Raw genomic sequence first — 14,374 nt, 5'->3', positions numbered from 1 at the left:
GCAGGGTAATCTGTGGGCGTTTTGGGTTCTAGATTGGTGAATTGTGACCCAGATGATGGCAGCTGTAGCCAGAAGATGCCCCCAAGCCTTAGCTCTGTTCCTCCACAGTGGGTGTGTAGGGGTGAGGGGGGGGAGGGTAACACGGATACGCAGGATCAGAATTCCCAGCACTGTGAGGGAAGAGGTGTTTGGTGTGGCTTCAGCCATCTTTGGGGGTGCCTGTGTGGGTTCCCCTTGTTGCTTGTGGCGCTGCTCCACACCGTTGCTCATCTGCATTGCTTTGACACCCTTTGCCCACCAGCTTTGGTGCCCTGGACGGGGAAGGGCAGGGTGTGGTGTGCCCAGGTTGTGTTGGTCCTCTATTTTTCCTTTCTTTCAGACTGCCTTCAACTCTGTACTGACTCAGATATTTGGTTGCCAGTGTTTTTCTTTTTCGTTTTCTTTTTTTTTTCTTGGCGATGCTTGCTTTCTGCTGCCTCAGCTCACACTCCTGGGCAAACATGATAGGGAGCCTTTCAACCTAGCAGGGAAACCCAGTGGGCACCAGCTTAGTTACAGTTCAGGGCTGCAAGGAGTATGCCAATCACACAGGACAGTGTCTCCTCCTTGTGGTAAGATAGTGGTACTACTCCGACCAGGGTGGTGTCATTGCCTATTGGGATTTGGGGGTTCCTTTAAAACAGTGGGAAACCCTCAGGCCTCATCTCACGACGCTCCACTTGCATTGTGACCACCCCCTTGACTGTAGTGTTGAACCCTCAAGCCTTAGGAATCCTGGTCCCATGATGGGGATATCTCTGGTCAGTTTTGTAGTATATCTTGGACACTTTTAGATGACCCGATGTAACTCGACTGAGTGAGCTCCCAGGGTTCCTCTGGGTCCTACATTTAGCGGTCCCGTTAGGGAGGCCAGCCAAGGTCACTGAGGTTCCTTTGCTAGTCCTGATATTGCTCATCCTGACATCCAGTGTCCCCACTGTCCCCAGGCAGAGCCCTCTTGCAGGGTGACACTCAGGATGGGATTTTCCCACAAAGCACCTGGTCCTCTGACCAGTGTCTTCAGCATGATTTGTACTTGTCAGGCTCTTTCTGTAGGGTTGCACCAGCAGGGGCAGGTAGCCGGGCCGCAGGAGGGTTGGCACAGCTAGAGCCGGGCAGGTCACTCCCTCACCCCTACCTTGGCTATCCTCTCTCCCTTCCCTTGAGCCTGGGAATGCTTGTCCCCTCACTGCCTTCTCCTTGAGGACCTTGTATGCATGCTCTTCTCTCCAGTGTGACCCACCCCACCCCTTGTCCCCCATCCTCTCTCTCTCTCTTGGCCAGGATGAAGCGGGCACAGTTTGGGCCCCACGACTGGCTGTCCTTGTCAGTGCCACCGGGCCCTAACTGGTTGCTGGTGGATACCCTGGAGCCTGAGACTGCATATCAGTTCAGTGTCCTGGCCCAGAACAAGCTGGGAACCAGCGCCTTCAGTGAAGTGGTCACTGTGAACACTTTAGGTGAGGCCAGAGTCTTGGGGGCTCTTCCTAGCAGAGCTGGGGTAGACAAAGACAATGATAGCAATGGTCTTAGTGTCAACATCGAAGGGCTTAGTAAGTACCAAACACCTTACTTACTAAGTGCTCTCTGTAATGGTTCCATTTGGTTTCCCACTAGGGATTTTCCATGTCACCCTGTAGCATTCACCTATTCCAAATTCCTATGGCATCCTCAGATGGAAGGGAGAGATTTTGTATCACACCCTTTCTTATTAAGCTACCTATTTGGTGGGTTTGCTTCTGGTTACCATTGTGGGTGCTCTGTGAGGCAGAGCTGGCTCTTCCTAGATTGGGGGGAAGGGGAGGGCACAACTCTAGCTGGTTTCTCCAGTCCTTTTCTACAGGGCCACAGGGAATCAACAAGTGTGTAAGATGCTCATCTGAGCTCTGAAATGCCTCCGCTGGGTCTCATGTTGTGCTCTGGGGCCAGAAAGAGAATCGAACACATGAACAGCGTGCCGGCTGGGTGAAGTTTTTCCTCCTTCCTGGGAGGCAAACAAAAGCTAGAACCATGTGTCGCTTAATAACAGGGACATGTACTGAGCATCCCTGAGGAGGGTGTGGTCAAGCAGTGTTGTTGTTGTGTGAACATCACAGTGTGTATTTACACAGACCAAGATGGTAGGACACAAGAAGAACAAAGATGCAGCCAAGAGACACGGTAAACATGGGATGGATGGAATGAGTTCTGGCAGAGCAGAGTAGTTTTGCCAGAAAGTTTTTCTTTCTTTCTTCCTTTTTTAAAAGTAGGTGTATACTTTAACAATAGAATGCAAGTCGGCAACATCATCCTGTAATTTCTGCATTAAGAATTCTGGGCTGTACAGAGCTGCACATTAATACATAGGCAATGTGATGCACCAGCTTCCCCATGAGCACCAGAGGGACCTGCTGTCCCTAGAGGCTAAGCTCCATTTTCATCTCACAGGACTGCAGTCTTCTGCAGTTCCTCATTGACCATGTGTCATGTAGCACATGACTAGAAGCACACTTAGTTCTCCCTTCCCTGTAGTTGTCCTTTGAGGAGGTACCTGCTTCCCTGTGAGAGTTCATTGAACCTACCATGAAGGTAGAGTCGTGAAGCTCTGGCTCCGTCTTCCCTTAAACAAGGAGGGCTATTCTAAATCCCACTCCCTTGTCCTTGCAATGCCACCTTCATTCCTGAGTGGGCCCAGGTGGGCTCCTGAGTGGGTGGGGGAGGCCACCACAGCACTCTCCACCTTCCCAGTGCCAACCTCCTTCTCCCTCCCTTGCTGCAGCATTCCCTATTACAACTCCAGAACCCCTGGTGCTGGTTACCCCACCAAGGTGCCTCACAGCCAATCGGACCCAGCAGGGTGTGCTCCTGTCCTGGCTCCCGCCTGCCAATCACAGCTTCCCCATCGACCGTTATGTCATGGAGTTCCGAGTCGGGGAGCGCTGGGAAATGCTGGATGATGCCATTCCAGGAACTGATGGGGATTTCTTTGCCAAGGATTTGTCACAGGTCAGCCTTTGCTTGTCCTGGCCTCTTTATTTTTTATTTATTTTTGCCAGTCCTAGGGATTGAACTCAGGGCCTGGATGTTGTCCTGGGTCAAGGCTAGCGCTCTACCACTTGAGCCACAGCATCACTTCCAACTCTGAGTAGTTTATTGGAAAGAAGAGTCTCATAGACTTTCCTACTTGGGCTGGCATTGAACTGTGATCCTCAGATCTCAGCCTCTGAGTAGCTAGGATTACAGGTGTGAGCCACTGGTGCCCTGCTTTTCTTTTCTTTCCTTTCCTTTTCTTTCCTTTCCTTTTTTTCTTTTTTCTTTTCTTTTTTCTTTTCTTTTCTCTTTCCCCCTGATTCTAGAAGTGACACTGGAAACTTGGAGTGACCCAAGTCAATTGAAGGAGGTCATATTTTATGTTACATCTTCTCACCTACACTCCTGGCTTCTCCTAGATCTGCTGGTAGGATTTGAACTTGGTCCTCAAGATCCAGGGGGGCCAACTTGGTGGCCATGGGGGACTGCACTGATGGTTCTCCCTAACAAGCAGACACCAGCTAGGGCAGGGAAGGTCAAGGTGAGAGGCTGGCATGGATCATTAGAACCCTGGATTCACCTCTTCACTAGGTCAGTGGAGTGGGCTGAGAGGGTCTAGAAGGATGTGTCTTCTAAGCTTGCCAAGGGAAGGACCCTTCCTTTCACCATTTAGAGTCCCCGGACAAAAGCATCTAGCTTTTCTCCAGAGGACTCCTCAAAACCTGAATGTCTCTGGATCTTGAGAAAGGCAGCAGCAGCCTGTTTCCTAGTTCTGATCTAGCATATCCTGGAAATCAGCCCTGGTGGGAGTATTTACACCAGAGCCATTGGCCAGGGTGAACAATCACTTTTTATCAGTCCATACGTACCGTGGTCCCATGGGAGTGCTGAGCAGGATCAGTAGTGTGGAAGCAGGAGGGGGAGGTGGGAAAGGGGTGGTGTCCCAAGTCCATCACTGACTGGATATTGTCCTTGGGGCTTTAGGACACCTGGTATGAGTTCCGGGTTCTGGCTGTCATGCAGGATCTGATCAGCGAGCCCAGCAACATTGCCGGAGTCTCCAGCACAGGTACTCCAGGGTCTAGGGGTTGTTTTACACTGACAGAGATGTCAGCCGCAAAGCCATGTGAGTCCTTCTGTGGAATAGCTAAACCAGGGGGCCAGGCTGGGTTGGAAACTAAGGAGATGTCTAGTTGACACTGCACAGGTCCTAGCATATTGGAAACCTGTCCGGTCCGTGCATCTATGATGCAAGGTATTTTATCCCTTTTAAAAGACCTTCTGACAATTCTGCAAGATAGTTGTAGGAGATTCCATGACTCTTCTCATCATGGTTGTCAGAAAGAAACTTGCTTTAAGTGTTAGTTGGTATATGTTTCCCCCTTTCTTCTGGTGCTTTGTGCTGTCGTGGGGGAAGGCCTGGGAATTGGAGGGAAGAGACAGCAGGTCAACATGTGTTTATGGGGTGCCTATTATGGGCTTCTTTATAATTATGTGGGTTTTATTTGGAAAATTGTTGTTTGGTATTGTTTTCCTCCCTTCCTTCCTCTCTGTAGATTTTTTCCTTTTTTCTTTTTTTTTTTTTCTGTCAGGCTAAATAAAGCCAACTCCCTAGCATTTTTCTCAATTTATCTTTCTTTGTCTTGGCATGGGTCCCATATCTTTACATCTCTCTCTAGCTCCTGTTCGTCAAACACAGAGCAAGTTTCGCTCCCTGCCAGAAACGGTGTTCTTGGTATGGAAGAGGCTCTTGCCTAGTAATCAAGCCACTGCATAGAGAGACACCTGGGACCCAGGGGGGGCAAGGATCTTGGCTAACAAAATAAAACAATAACAACAAAACCCCTGCCATGTATGGGAGCTTCCAGGAATTACCAGAGCATTGTTTGGGCAGGTTGGGGGAGAGTAGAGATTGGGGGAGGGGAGAAGAGCGTGTGATTTCTGTCATATATTAAGCCACTCTGGGACTTTTTTTTTTTTTTCTGTAAAACAGTTATCTTCTCTAGGCAGCAGAACCCAGCTTCCTTCTGTCTTAGCTTCTAACAAGGGCTCAGACTTGGAGAGATGGAGGAACAAGAAAGGCAGGCCACAGCCAAAGCCCAAGTAGAAAGCTTGCCTGTTTTGAGGGCTCACTTCTTCCATGCCTGCTTCTGTACGTAGCTTTATGCCTGGCTCCCGAAAGGAAGTAGGTAGTCTGAGGATTCCACACGGCCTTCTACCTCAGTGTCATCTGGATTTAAGGCCCCTCTTACCCCGTCCCCTCCCCCTTCCCCCCGCCCATTTCCCAAGGCTGTGGCATTCGTTTCCACTGAATCCATCAGCGTAATTTGGATTACTTTTCTCTGTTATTATTATTGACATGGCACTGAACTCTGTCCAAATGTACTCAATATATCGATTTTTGCCTTTGATGAACCTGAAGAAGAGCACTTACTGATCTGACTGTCGGTGGGTCCAGGAGCCTGGGCTGAGGTCTTCGTCCCTGCCAAGACCTTGAAGTCTAGGGCTAGGGTTCAAGTTAGCCCCATGAATCTATGTAAAGGAGGAGAACTGAGCCCCTCTCACCTAGCAGTCCTCCATGGCTTGGGTGAGCAGGATACATTTAATCCTTGCTGTAGGACGTTGCATGCTGTGTCCTTGAAATGACTTAAGAGATGGTGGGTCTTTTGCCAAGACAGCATGAAAGAAGGCAAGGAATCCAGGAGGTCAGAATGCCTGAATCTGGCAAGGGCATGAGCAAGTCACTCAGATCCAGTGGTCAGTGCTGCCTGTACCATGGGAATAGGCCACCTCTTGTTCACAGAAGAAATGCAGGCAGTTTTGATTACCAACATGTATGGTACTAGGCAGATGTAGGTGGTTTACTGATGGGTGAACTCCACGGGGAGAAATGTGCATATCATTTCTTCTTTATGGCTTATGAAGAGGTTACCTGACTTTGGTAGTCTCTTTTTCTCCTTTTTCAGACCACCAAATGAACTTATAAACTTCTTTATTTTTTTTCCAGTCTGGGGCTTGAACTCAGGGCTCGGGCACTGTCCCTGAGCTTCTTTTGCTAAGGCTAGCACTCAGCATCAATTCCAGCTTTTTCTGTTTATGTGGTATTGAGGAACTGAACCCAGGGTTTCATGCATGCTAGGCAAGCACTCTGCCACTCAGCTACATTCCCAGCACTTCTTTACATTTTTTTTTCTTTTGGTGGTATTAGGATCACACTCTGGGCCTCACATTTGTTAGGCAAGTCCTCTATCCTTTGAGCTATGCCCCCTGGTATTTTGGATTTTTTTTTCAGATGGGATTTCATATTTTTGTCTGAGTTGATCTCATTCCTGGATCCTCCTACCTCTGTCTCCCAAGCAGCTGAGATTATAGACAAGTACCACTGTGCTCAGGTTGTTGTTGTGAGAAAGGATTTGGACCTTTTTCTCCTGAGTAGCTGGACTGGGAGATGTGCACCACCACATGTAATCCCTCCTTCCCTCCCTCTCTCTCTCCCTCCCTCCCTCCTTCCCTTCCTTCCTTCCTTCCTTCCTTTCTTTTTAAAATAAATTTATTTTAAAATTATCTTTAAATAGTTGTACAAAGGGGCTTCAATTCAACATGCCGATTTATGAGTACAATGTATCTTGATTAATGCCATCTCTCCCATCATTCTCCCTCCCCATCTCTCCCAGCCCATCCATCCCCTCAAACTTCCTAGTTTCATTTGCACTTATTCATTCCCCACTCCTTAAAGCCGCTCTCTTCAGATAAAACATGTTTCAGCTTCTTAATATTCATTTAATTAAACCATCTGCTAATGACTCAAAGGAGCTTAGTTCCTTTCTGTACCTCTTTAAAGACTCCATGTTGGAGCCAAGCAGTAGGGAAAAATCCTTGGGGATGGAGTGTCAGAATGGGTAGATGATGCTGGAGCGGGTCTGGGACCCATGAGTGCTCCTGCCCTCCTTGCAGACATCTTCCCACAGCCGGACCTGACTGATGATGGGTTGGCGCGGCCTGTGTTGGCTGGGATTGTGGCTACCATCTGCTTCCTGGCGGCTGCCATCCTGTTCAGCACTCTGGCTGCTTGCTTTGTCAACAGGCAGCGCAAGCGCAAGCTCAGGCGAAAGAAAGGTGAGTGCCTTCGCTGTCCTAGCTGGCTCTGTCTAGATGCTCTCTCGCAGGGGGAGGCATTGTTTGCCACATTCCTCCCCTTCCCTGCTGTGGGAAAACGGAAGACTGATGGGTAGAGATGCCAGTGAGATTGGGTTTGAAGGAGAGAAAGGGGTGAGCAGGATTGGTGGGGAGGGTTGGATAGTCTTAGGGTACAGGGGTGGGGGAGCCACAGACTTCTAGTGGTAGTCACAGACCTAGAGGCTGGTTTCGTGTGAGGACTCCCTGTTGGTTCTGGGTTATGGGATGTTGGCGTTTTGTGAGCTCAGACCTTAATGGGTTCTCTCCCTTCCTTTCTCCTTCTAGATCCTCCGCTCTCCATCACTCACTGCAGGAAGAGTCTCGAGTCTCCGTAAGTGTCTCTGGCTGTAGGTGGTGAGGGGGAGGGGAAGCTGCACACAGTGGGCAGTTTGCCTCCCTTGGCCTGTTTTTGTGTGTGTTTGTTAAGCTGTCCACGTGGATGGAAAGAGCACTTGTAAAGATAAAGTCCATACCAACAGGCTGTTCCTTTCTCTTAGTTTTGCAATGGGTTGCTCTCATTTCTTTTTGTCCTGACGGATTTGTTTCCTTAATATGTCTTGCTTAAATCAATGTTCAACATGAGTTTGCTTTTCTTGAACAACTGGGGAATGACACTGAAGGTGTGCTTAGATAGAAAGCCACATTTAGGGGAAGGCCCGAGGAAAAAGTAGCGATGTGTGTGTTCATCTCCCAAAGGGACAATGCACATCTACACCGAGGAGTCTGCTAGGGGGCTTCTGACTGAAATGAAAACAATAAAAATATGCAGCCCATCTAAGCTCCTTCCCCCCCTCCCCCGGAGTTGTAGGGCTTAAACCCAGGGCTTGGGTTCTGTCCCTAAGCTCTTTTGCTCAAGGCTAGCATTCTACCACTTTGAGCCACAGTTCCACTTCTGGGTTTTGAGTGGTTAATTGGAGATAAGGGTCTCATGGGGACTTTTCTGCCTGGGCTGGCTTTGAACTGTGATCCTCAGCTCATAGGCTCCTGAGTAGCTAGGATTATAGGCCTGAGCCATTGGCTCCCAGCTTAAACGCTTATTCTTTAGTATTGCCTTGGAAGGTATTGGTGGGTTTTGCTAAGACAGTGAAAAGAAGCTGTAGGCCCCACTCATTGCTTCCTTTTCTTACTTCTCCCTGTAGCTTGTCCTCTGGCAAGGTGAGTCCGGAGAGCATCCGCACGCTCCGTCCCCCATCTGAGTCCTCTGATGACCAGGGCCAGCCTGCTGCCAAGAGGATGCTGAGCCCCACCCGGGAGAAGGAGCTGTCCTTGTATAAGAAGACCAAGAGGGCCATCAGCAGCAAGAAGTACAGTGTGGCCAAGGCTGAGGCCGAGGCTGAGGCCACCACCCCCATCGAACTGATCAGCAGAGGTCCCGATGGCCGCTTCGTGATGGACCCCTCTGACATCGAGCCCTCCATGAAGAGCCGGCGCATCGAGGGCTTCCCCTTCGCTGAGGAGACAGACATGTACCCCGAGTTCCGACAGTCTGATGAAGAAAATGATGACCCACTGGTGCCCACATCTGTGGCCGCCCTCAAGTCCCAGCTGACCCCTCTGTCTTCCAGCCAGGACTCTTACCTGCCACCACCAGCATACAGCCCTCGATTTCAACCCCGGGGGCTTGAGGGTCCCAGTGGCCTGGGAAGTCGGCTGCAGGCCACAGGCCAAGCGCGGCCCCCCGCCCCCCGGCCCTTCCATCACGGCCAGTATTATGGGTACCTCAGCAGCAGCAGCCCTGGGGAGGTGGAGCCGCCCCCCTTCTACATGCCGGAAGTGGGCAGTCCCCTGAGCTCGGTCATGTCCTCTCCACCCCTGCACTCGGAGGGACCTTTCGGCCACCCCACGATCCCTGAGGAAAACGGAGAGAATGCTTCCAACAGTACGCTGCCATTGACCCAGACACCCACGGGAGGACGCTCCCCAGAGCCCTGGGGTCAGCCGGAGTTCCCCTTTGGGGGGCTGGAGACCCCAGCCATGATGTTCCCCCACCAGCTGCACCCATGCGATGTCGCCGAGAGTCTGCAGCCCAAAGCCTGCCTGCCCCGAGGACTGCCTCCCTCCTCCCTCCAGGTGCCCGCAGCCTACCCGGGCATTTTGTCTCTGGAGGCACCGAAGGGTTGGGTAGGTAAATCACCCGGCCGGGGCTCTGTACCAGTGCCCCCGGCCACCAAGTGGCAGGACAGACCTATACAACCTCTGGTCAGCCAAGGGCAGCTAAGACATACTAGCCAAGGCATGGGCATACCTGTGTTGCCTTACCCCGAGCCGGCTGAGCCGGGGGGGCACGGTGGCCCCAGCACATTTGGCCTGGACACCCGGTGGTATGAACCCCAGCCCCGGCCCCGGCCCAGCCCCCGGCAGGCCCGGCGCGCCGAGCCCAGTTTACATCAAGTGGTGCTACAGCCCTCCCGGCTCTCACCTCTGACCCAAAGCCCCCTCAGCTCTCGTACCGGCTCCCCTGAGCTGGCTGCCCGAGCCCGGCCTCGCCCTGGCCTCCTACAACAAGCAGAGATGTCAGAAATCACCCTGCAGCCTCCAGCTGCAGTCAGCTTCTCTCGCAAGTCCACGCCATCCACCGGCTCTCCATCCCAGAGCAGCCGCAGCGGGAGTCCCAGCTACCGGCCTGCCATGGGCTTCACCACTCTGGCCACAGGCTACCCTTCCCCTCCACCGGGCCCTGCCCCTGCAGCACCCGGGGAGAGCTTGGATGTGTTTGGACAGACATCTTCCCCTCGCAGGATGGGGGAGGAGCTTCTCCGGCCAGAGCCCCCAACAACGTTACCTACTTCAGGGTAAGTATGAGCTTCTGTCTCCTGCCCATCTACCCTGGTCAACTCCCTGCCCGCCCTACCTCGCCCTGCCCACCACCACTCTCCATCATCCCCAGCATGGTTGGACTTGCGCAGCATCCCTGTCCAGGCATTGGCAGGGTGTGCTCACCGGGAGAGCTGGGTTACTGCCAAGAAACTTCAAGGGGCCCGAGGGGCTTCTTACCCTGCCCAGAGCTTTCCAGAGCCTTCCTTCCCCCCACCCTCGAATGTGGGGAAGGGGAGAGGGACTTGGTATAGGGGGCAGTGATTTCTGTGATTGGAGTTGAGGCCCTCTAGGTCTCTGTGGTTCATATCCAGCCTCCTCTTCCATGGCCTCTGCTTGCTAAGCAGGACCATGGAGTCCCACCTCCCTGGACTACCAGGTCAGGACTCTCCTGTTCCCAACCCTTGCCCCTTAGCAGTTCTAGTAAGCACTTGACTTCGGGCCCTGTCCACAGCCTCTCCAGACAGGTGTATCCTGGAGGTAAGGCCAACAAGCTCGGGCCTTAGGTTTAGGGAGCCACGTGCCCCACCCTCCTTCCCCCATTCCACCTATGTGCCTCGTAGGAAGCTGCAGAGAGACAGACAGACAGACAAGCTTCCGCGATCAGCCCGCCTGAGTGAGCACATTCTATACTGTAGCCGCTGGTATTCCAGGTACCAGAGTCGGCCTGGACACCTGTCTGTGCCTCTTCTCTGTCCTCCTACCCTTCTTCTCCCTTTCTTCCTCTTTGCCCTTCCTTCCTTCTCAAGTCAGTTCTCTCTACCTTTTGTCCTTCTCCATCGACTTTGGGGGTTGACCTGATTTGCTCACAAGAGCCTGCCACAAGTAACTGTAGCGTTCCTCTGTCCTCCTTTCCCTCCTCCCTTTCTCTTTCTGTCACCCCCTTCTGGTGCTGTACTTTGGTCTCTCTTCTTGATGTAGCTGCCTGTGGTGGGGAGCAGAGTTCCAGAGGAGGCTGGCTTGGTCGTAGGGGCTGGGAGGTAGTTGGGGAGGAGGGATCCGAGCGCCTTCCCTGTCCCCCTCTCCCCCCCCATCTGCTCCGTTACCTGGACCACAAATTCACCTCCCACCCCAGTAACACTGGGTGCTCCTGGCAGGCAGCATGGGAGGTGGAGGAGGGCAGCTCTAAGCGAGGGTGCCTGCCTCTCTCTTCAGGAGATGCTGTCACGGGCCCTGTCTGTGCTTTGTGCAGCACACACACAGCTCACCTGCTTTGTTCCATCCTGCGTCTGGTTCTCGTCTCCTCTCCTCTCCTTTCCCTCACCCATTCTCTGGCCTCAACTGTGGGTCTCTGCTGGCTGTGCCCCCCTTCCTCCCCTCTGGGTGTGCGTGGGTGGTTTCCCTGGCCAGTGTTGGTAACTGCTTTGTTTCTGATTATCTCAGCTATCTGGGCAGTGTTGTCGAGACAAGCCTCTCCTCAGCTCAATAGGTAAGGGAGCTCCTCGGCTGGGCCGGGCGGGGGAGGGCAGGCGGATGGGGCTTTGGCAGGGCCATCGCTTCCTTGACAGGGGATCCAAGCCACATCCCCTCACCGCCCCGTGTGTGTGTGGGGGCAGCTGTTGCTCCTCGATTCCCATGGCTTCTGGGTTCCCCACATCACGCTGCTCCAACTGCACCAGCTGCCTGCTGGCCATACCTGGGCACTACCTGGCCGAAGCTTTGAACCTCCCAGCCCACCTCTGGCCCTTCCCAGAGCCTTCTTGCAGTTGCTTCCACTCAGATCCCCCATCAGAGCTGCCAGAACTCCCCCAGGGGACTCAGGACCCTGCATGTACCCCGAGGGATGTACAATGTCCCCTCCCCCCCCAGTCAGCTTTGCATCACAGCCTTCAGACACCTGGGCCCATACTGGAATCCAGGACCCCCTCCTTACCATCTCTGCCCTGTTTCCTCAGCAACTTTAGCCCTACTGCCTCCTTCCTTCCTAGCAACCCTCCAAAGACTCATCCCCTGGGGTTTCTGGTCCCTCAGCCCCCTTGGTGTTAGGTTCTCTCAAGGAACTCAGTGTCCCTCCCTTCCACATCTCGGTCTTCCTCAAGATTGGATGGTCTACAGTTTTCATGACAAGGCTGGGACAGTAGTGTCCCTACTTTCCCACGCTCCTTGCCTCTGCAGCCTCTTCTTGGTGGTTACAGGGCTAGAATGTGGCCTGGTTCTCAGGTCCACATTGATAAGATGATTGGGAATGCTCTCCCCTTAAAAGAAGGCCAGTTTCCCTGGACAAAAGGAAGTCTAGTTGGCAGGAGGAGGAAATCCCCTGAGATCAGCACTGAACTCCCCCCCCCCCTGCCCCCAGCCTGCCCTGCTGTGCCTGACTCCTTTCCAGATAGATGCCCAAAGAATATGGCCATTATCGGAGGCATCAAGTCTCTTCAAGGGGCACAGGAATCACAGGCTCCCCCTCTCTCATATAAACCCACAAAGATGCTTCTTTTTCTTTGTTCTTTTCTTAACCACAAGCTGGGTTCTGGTGGCCCACACCTGTAATCTTAGCTACTCAGGAGGCTGAGATCTGAGGATCAGGGTTCAAAGCCCAGCATGTACAAGAAAGACTGTGAGACTCTTATCTCAAATTAACCACTAGAAAATCAGATGTGGAACTGTGGCTCAAAGTGGTAGAGCACTAGCCTTCAGCAAAAGAGCTCAGGGACAGCGCCTAGGCCCTGAGTTCAAGCTCCATAACTGACAAAAAAAAAAAAAAACCCACACAAAACAAAACTCCATTACCCATGCTTCTGGGAACCTACAAATTATGTTGTGGGCCTGGATGGGAGATACAGTCTTCAATCTCCTCAGGTGAAAAGGAGCTACATTCCTTCCCCAGCAGGCTGCATTTCCTAACTCAGGACCACAGATCTCATGCAGAGTGACTTCCCATAAGAGGAGGACTCCTTTGACATTGCTTGACCTCCTGCATGCAGTAATAAAACTGTCCATAGCACAAGAGGCCCAGGAATTTCACCGTGAGGCCGTCTGTGTGTCATGTTGCAGTCTCCCAGGCTGGTAGAAGCATGGTGTTTGTGAGCTCACCGGCTCTGAGGGCCTCCTGCAGCCTTCTGGGTGGATGCTGCACAGGAGAGAAAATGGCCACTCCTCACCTTCCCCATCCTCCCCACTGTCCCCATTAAGACTCCTTTCCTTGTCTGGAGGGGCATGGTAGCTTTAGACCAGCTCTTGGAAAGTGTCTGCATTTCGATCTTGTTGGTCCCTTCCACTCTCTCCCAACTCCACTGACCCCTCCTCTTCCTCTAATATCTACACCCTGCCAGATCCGAGGGAAACCAGTCATCCTATCACTATTGTGGCAAACCCAGAAACCAGGGGCAGCGACAAGGGACCGTTTTCCTCTCCCGGGCCCGGCCTAGAACAACAGATCCTTCCATAGTCCTCTGGGTTAGACCCTCATGGTGCTAGACAACAAACAGGCGCCTCTGCTCACTCTCCTGCTTGCTGAGAGCCTCCCTGGGGTGCAGGAGCTGCTGGGGCCATGGGGATCCGGTAGTCCCTGCGGAGCTGCTGTCTTCATGCCGTGCCTTTGCATGTGTCCCCCTCGGTCTTGCTTGGAGAAGTTGTGACGCCTCTTGTCTATGTGCGTTATCTGTTTCCTTTCCCGTTGGTTTCTCTCCTGCTCCCTTCTGCCTATACCTGTGTCATTTTCCCAACCCCTCCTCTTTTCTCTCTCTTTCTCTCTCCCCTTTTTCTCCCTCTTCCCAACTCCCATCTCCATGTGGAGAGTTGTATTACGTCGACCTGTTCTTCTGTGGGCTGTTTGGAGGCCAGGGGTGTGTGTGTGTGAGCTATCCACTCAACTCCCCTCTGATGTTGGCAGCACCCCAGTTCCCCTGTCTCTAATTCGCTTTCCCCTTTAAGACATTAGCAGGACCTCCATGATGGAGGAGGGTGGGGATGGGAGGATTGTGGCCTCCTTTTATCAGGGGACCAGGGGAGGGAGCTTTCATTTGGACTTGAGCTCTTCCTAAATTCTGAGGCCAAGCACTTAGTCAAACCCTGACCTGTGGACTGCATGTTCATGGGGTACACAGAGTGATTTCACCTGTCCTGAGTTATAGTTGGTAGTGTGCCTGCCACCCACAGCTACTCCCCAGGCAACTGGAGTTTGGTCTCAGGCAGTTAAGAAGAGGAGGAGGAACATGCTTTTAATCCACTGCTCTGCCTTTTGGTTAGGGATAATTGAGAACTGTGCTGATAGCTATCTCATAGGGCACAGAGGGCAGGAAATTTCTAGATGGATTCAAACTTTCCTGTCCTGAGGTTGGCCTGCATCCACTTGGCTGCCTCTTTCTTTGGCTACCCTACATAAGCAGAATACCAAGAA

The 14,374-nt window shown here is 52.5% G+C and overlaps 1 protein-coding gene across 3 annotated transcripts in view; it reads left to right on the top strand.

Moving 5' to 3' along the window:
* Igsf9b (immunoglobulin superfamily member 9B) overlaps positions 1-14,374 on the top strand; it is a 50,157-nt gene that overhangs the window by 28,854 nt on the left and 6,929 nt on the right. For 2 of the 3 annotated variants that reach the window (XM_042674941.1, XM_042674942.1), the window contains exons 13-18: positions 1,324-1,499; positions 2,798-3,024; positions 4,033-4,117; positions 7,003-7,164; positions 7,510-7,555; positions 8,364-10,016. In XM_042674941.1, coding sequence (XP_042530875.1) covers positions 1,324-1,499; positions 2,798-3,024; positions 4,033-4,117; positions 7,003-7,164; positions 7,510-7,555; positions 8,364-10,016 — 2,349 coding nt within the window. Of the gene's footprint in view, positions 1-1,323; positions 1,500-2,797; positions 3,026-4,032; positions 4,118-7,002; positions 7,165-7,509; positions 7,556-8,363; positions 10,017-14,374 lie in introns of those variants that run through there. The other variant, XM_042674943.1, reaches the window with a different exon arrangement.

Source organism: Dipodomys spectabilis, unplaced genomic scaffold (assembly GCF_019054845.1).
Source record: "Dipodomys spectabilis isolate Male_0828 unplaced genomic scaffold, ASM1905484v1 ptg000023l, whole genome shotgun sequence".
In the NCBI taxonomy this organism is placed as follows: domain Eukaryota; kingdom Metazoa; phylum Chordata; class Mammalia; order Rodentia; family Heteromyidae; genus Dipodomys; species Dipodomys spectabilis.
The sequence above is the reverse complement of the archived record's forward strand: the minus strand, read 5'-3'. Positions and strand labels throughout refer to the sequence as shown.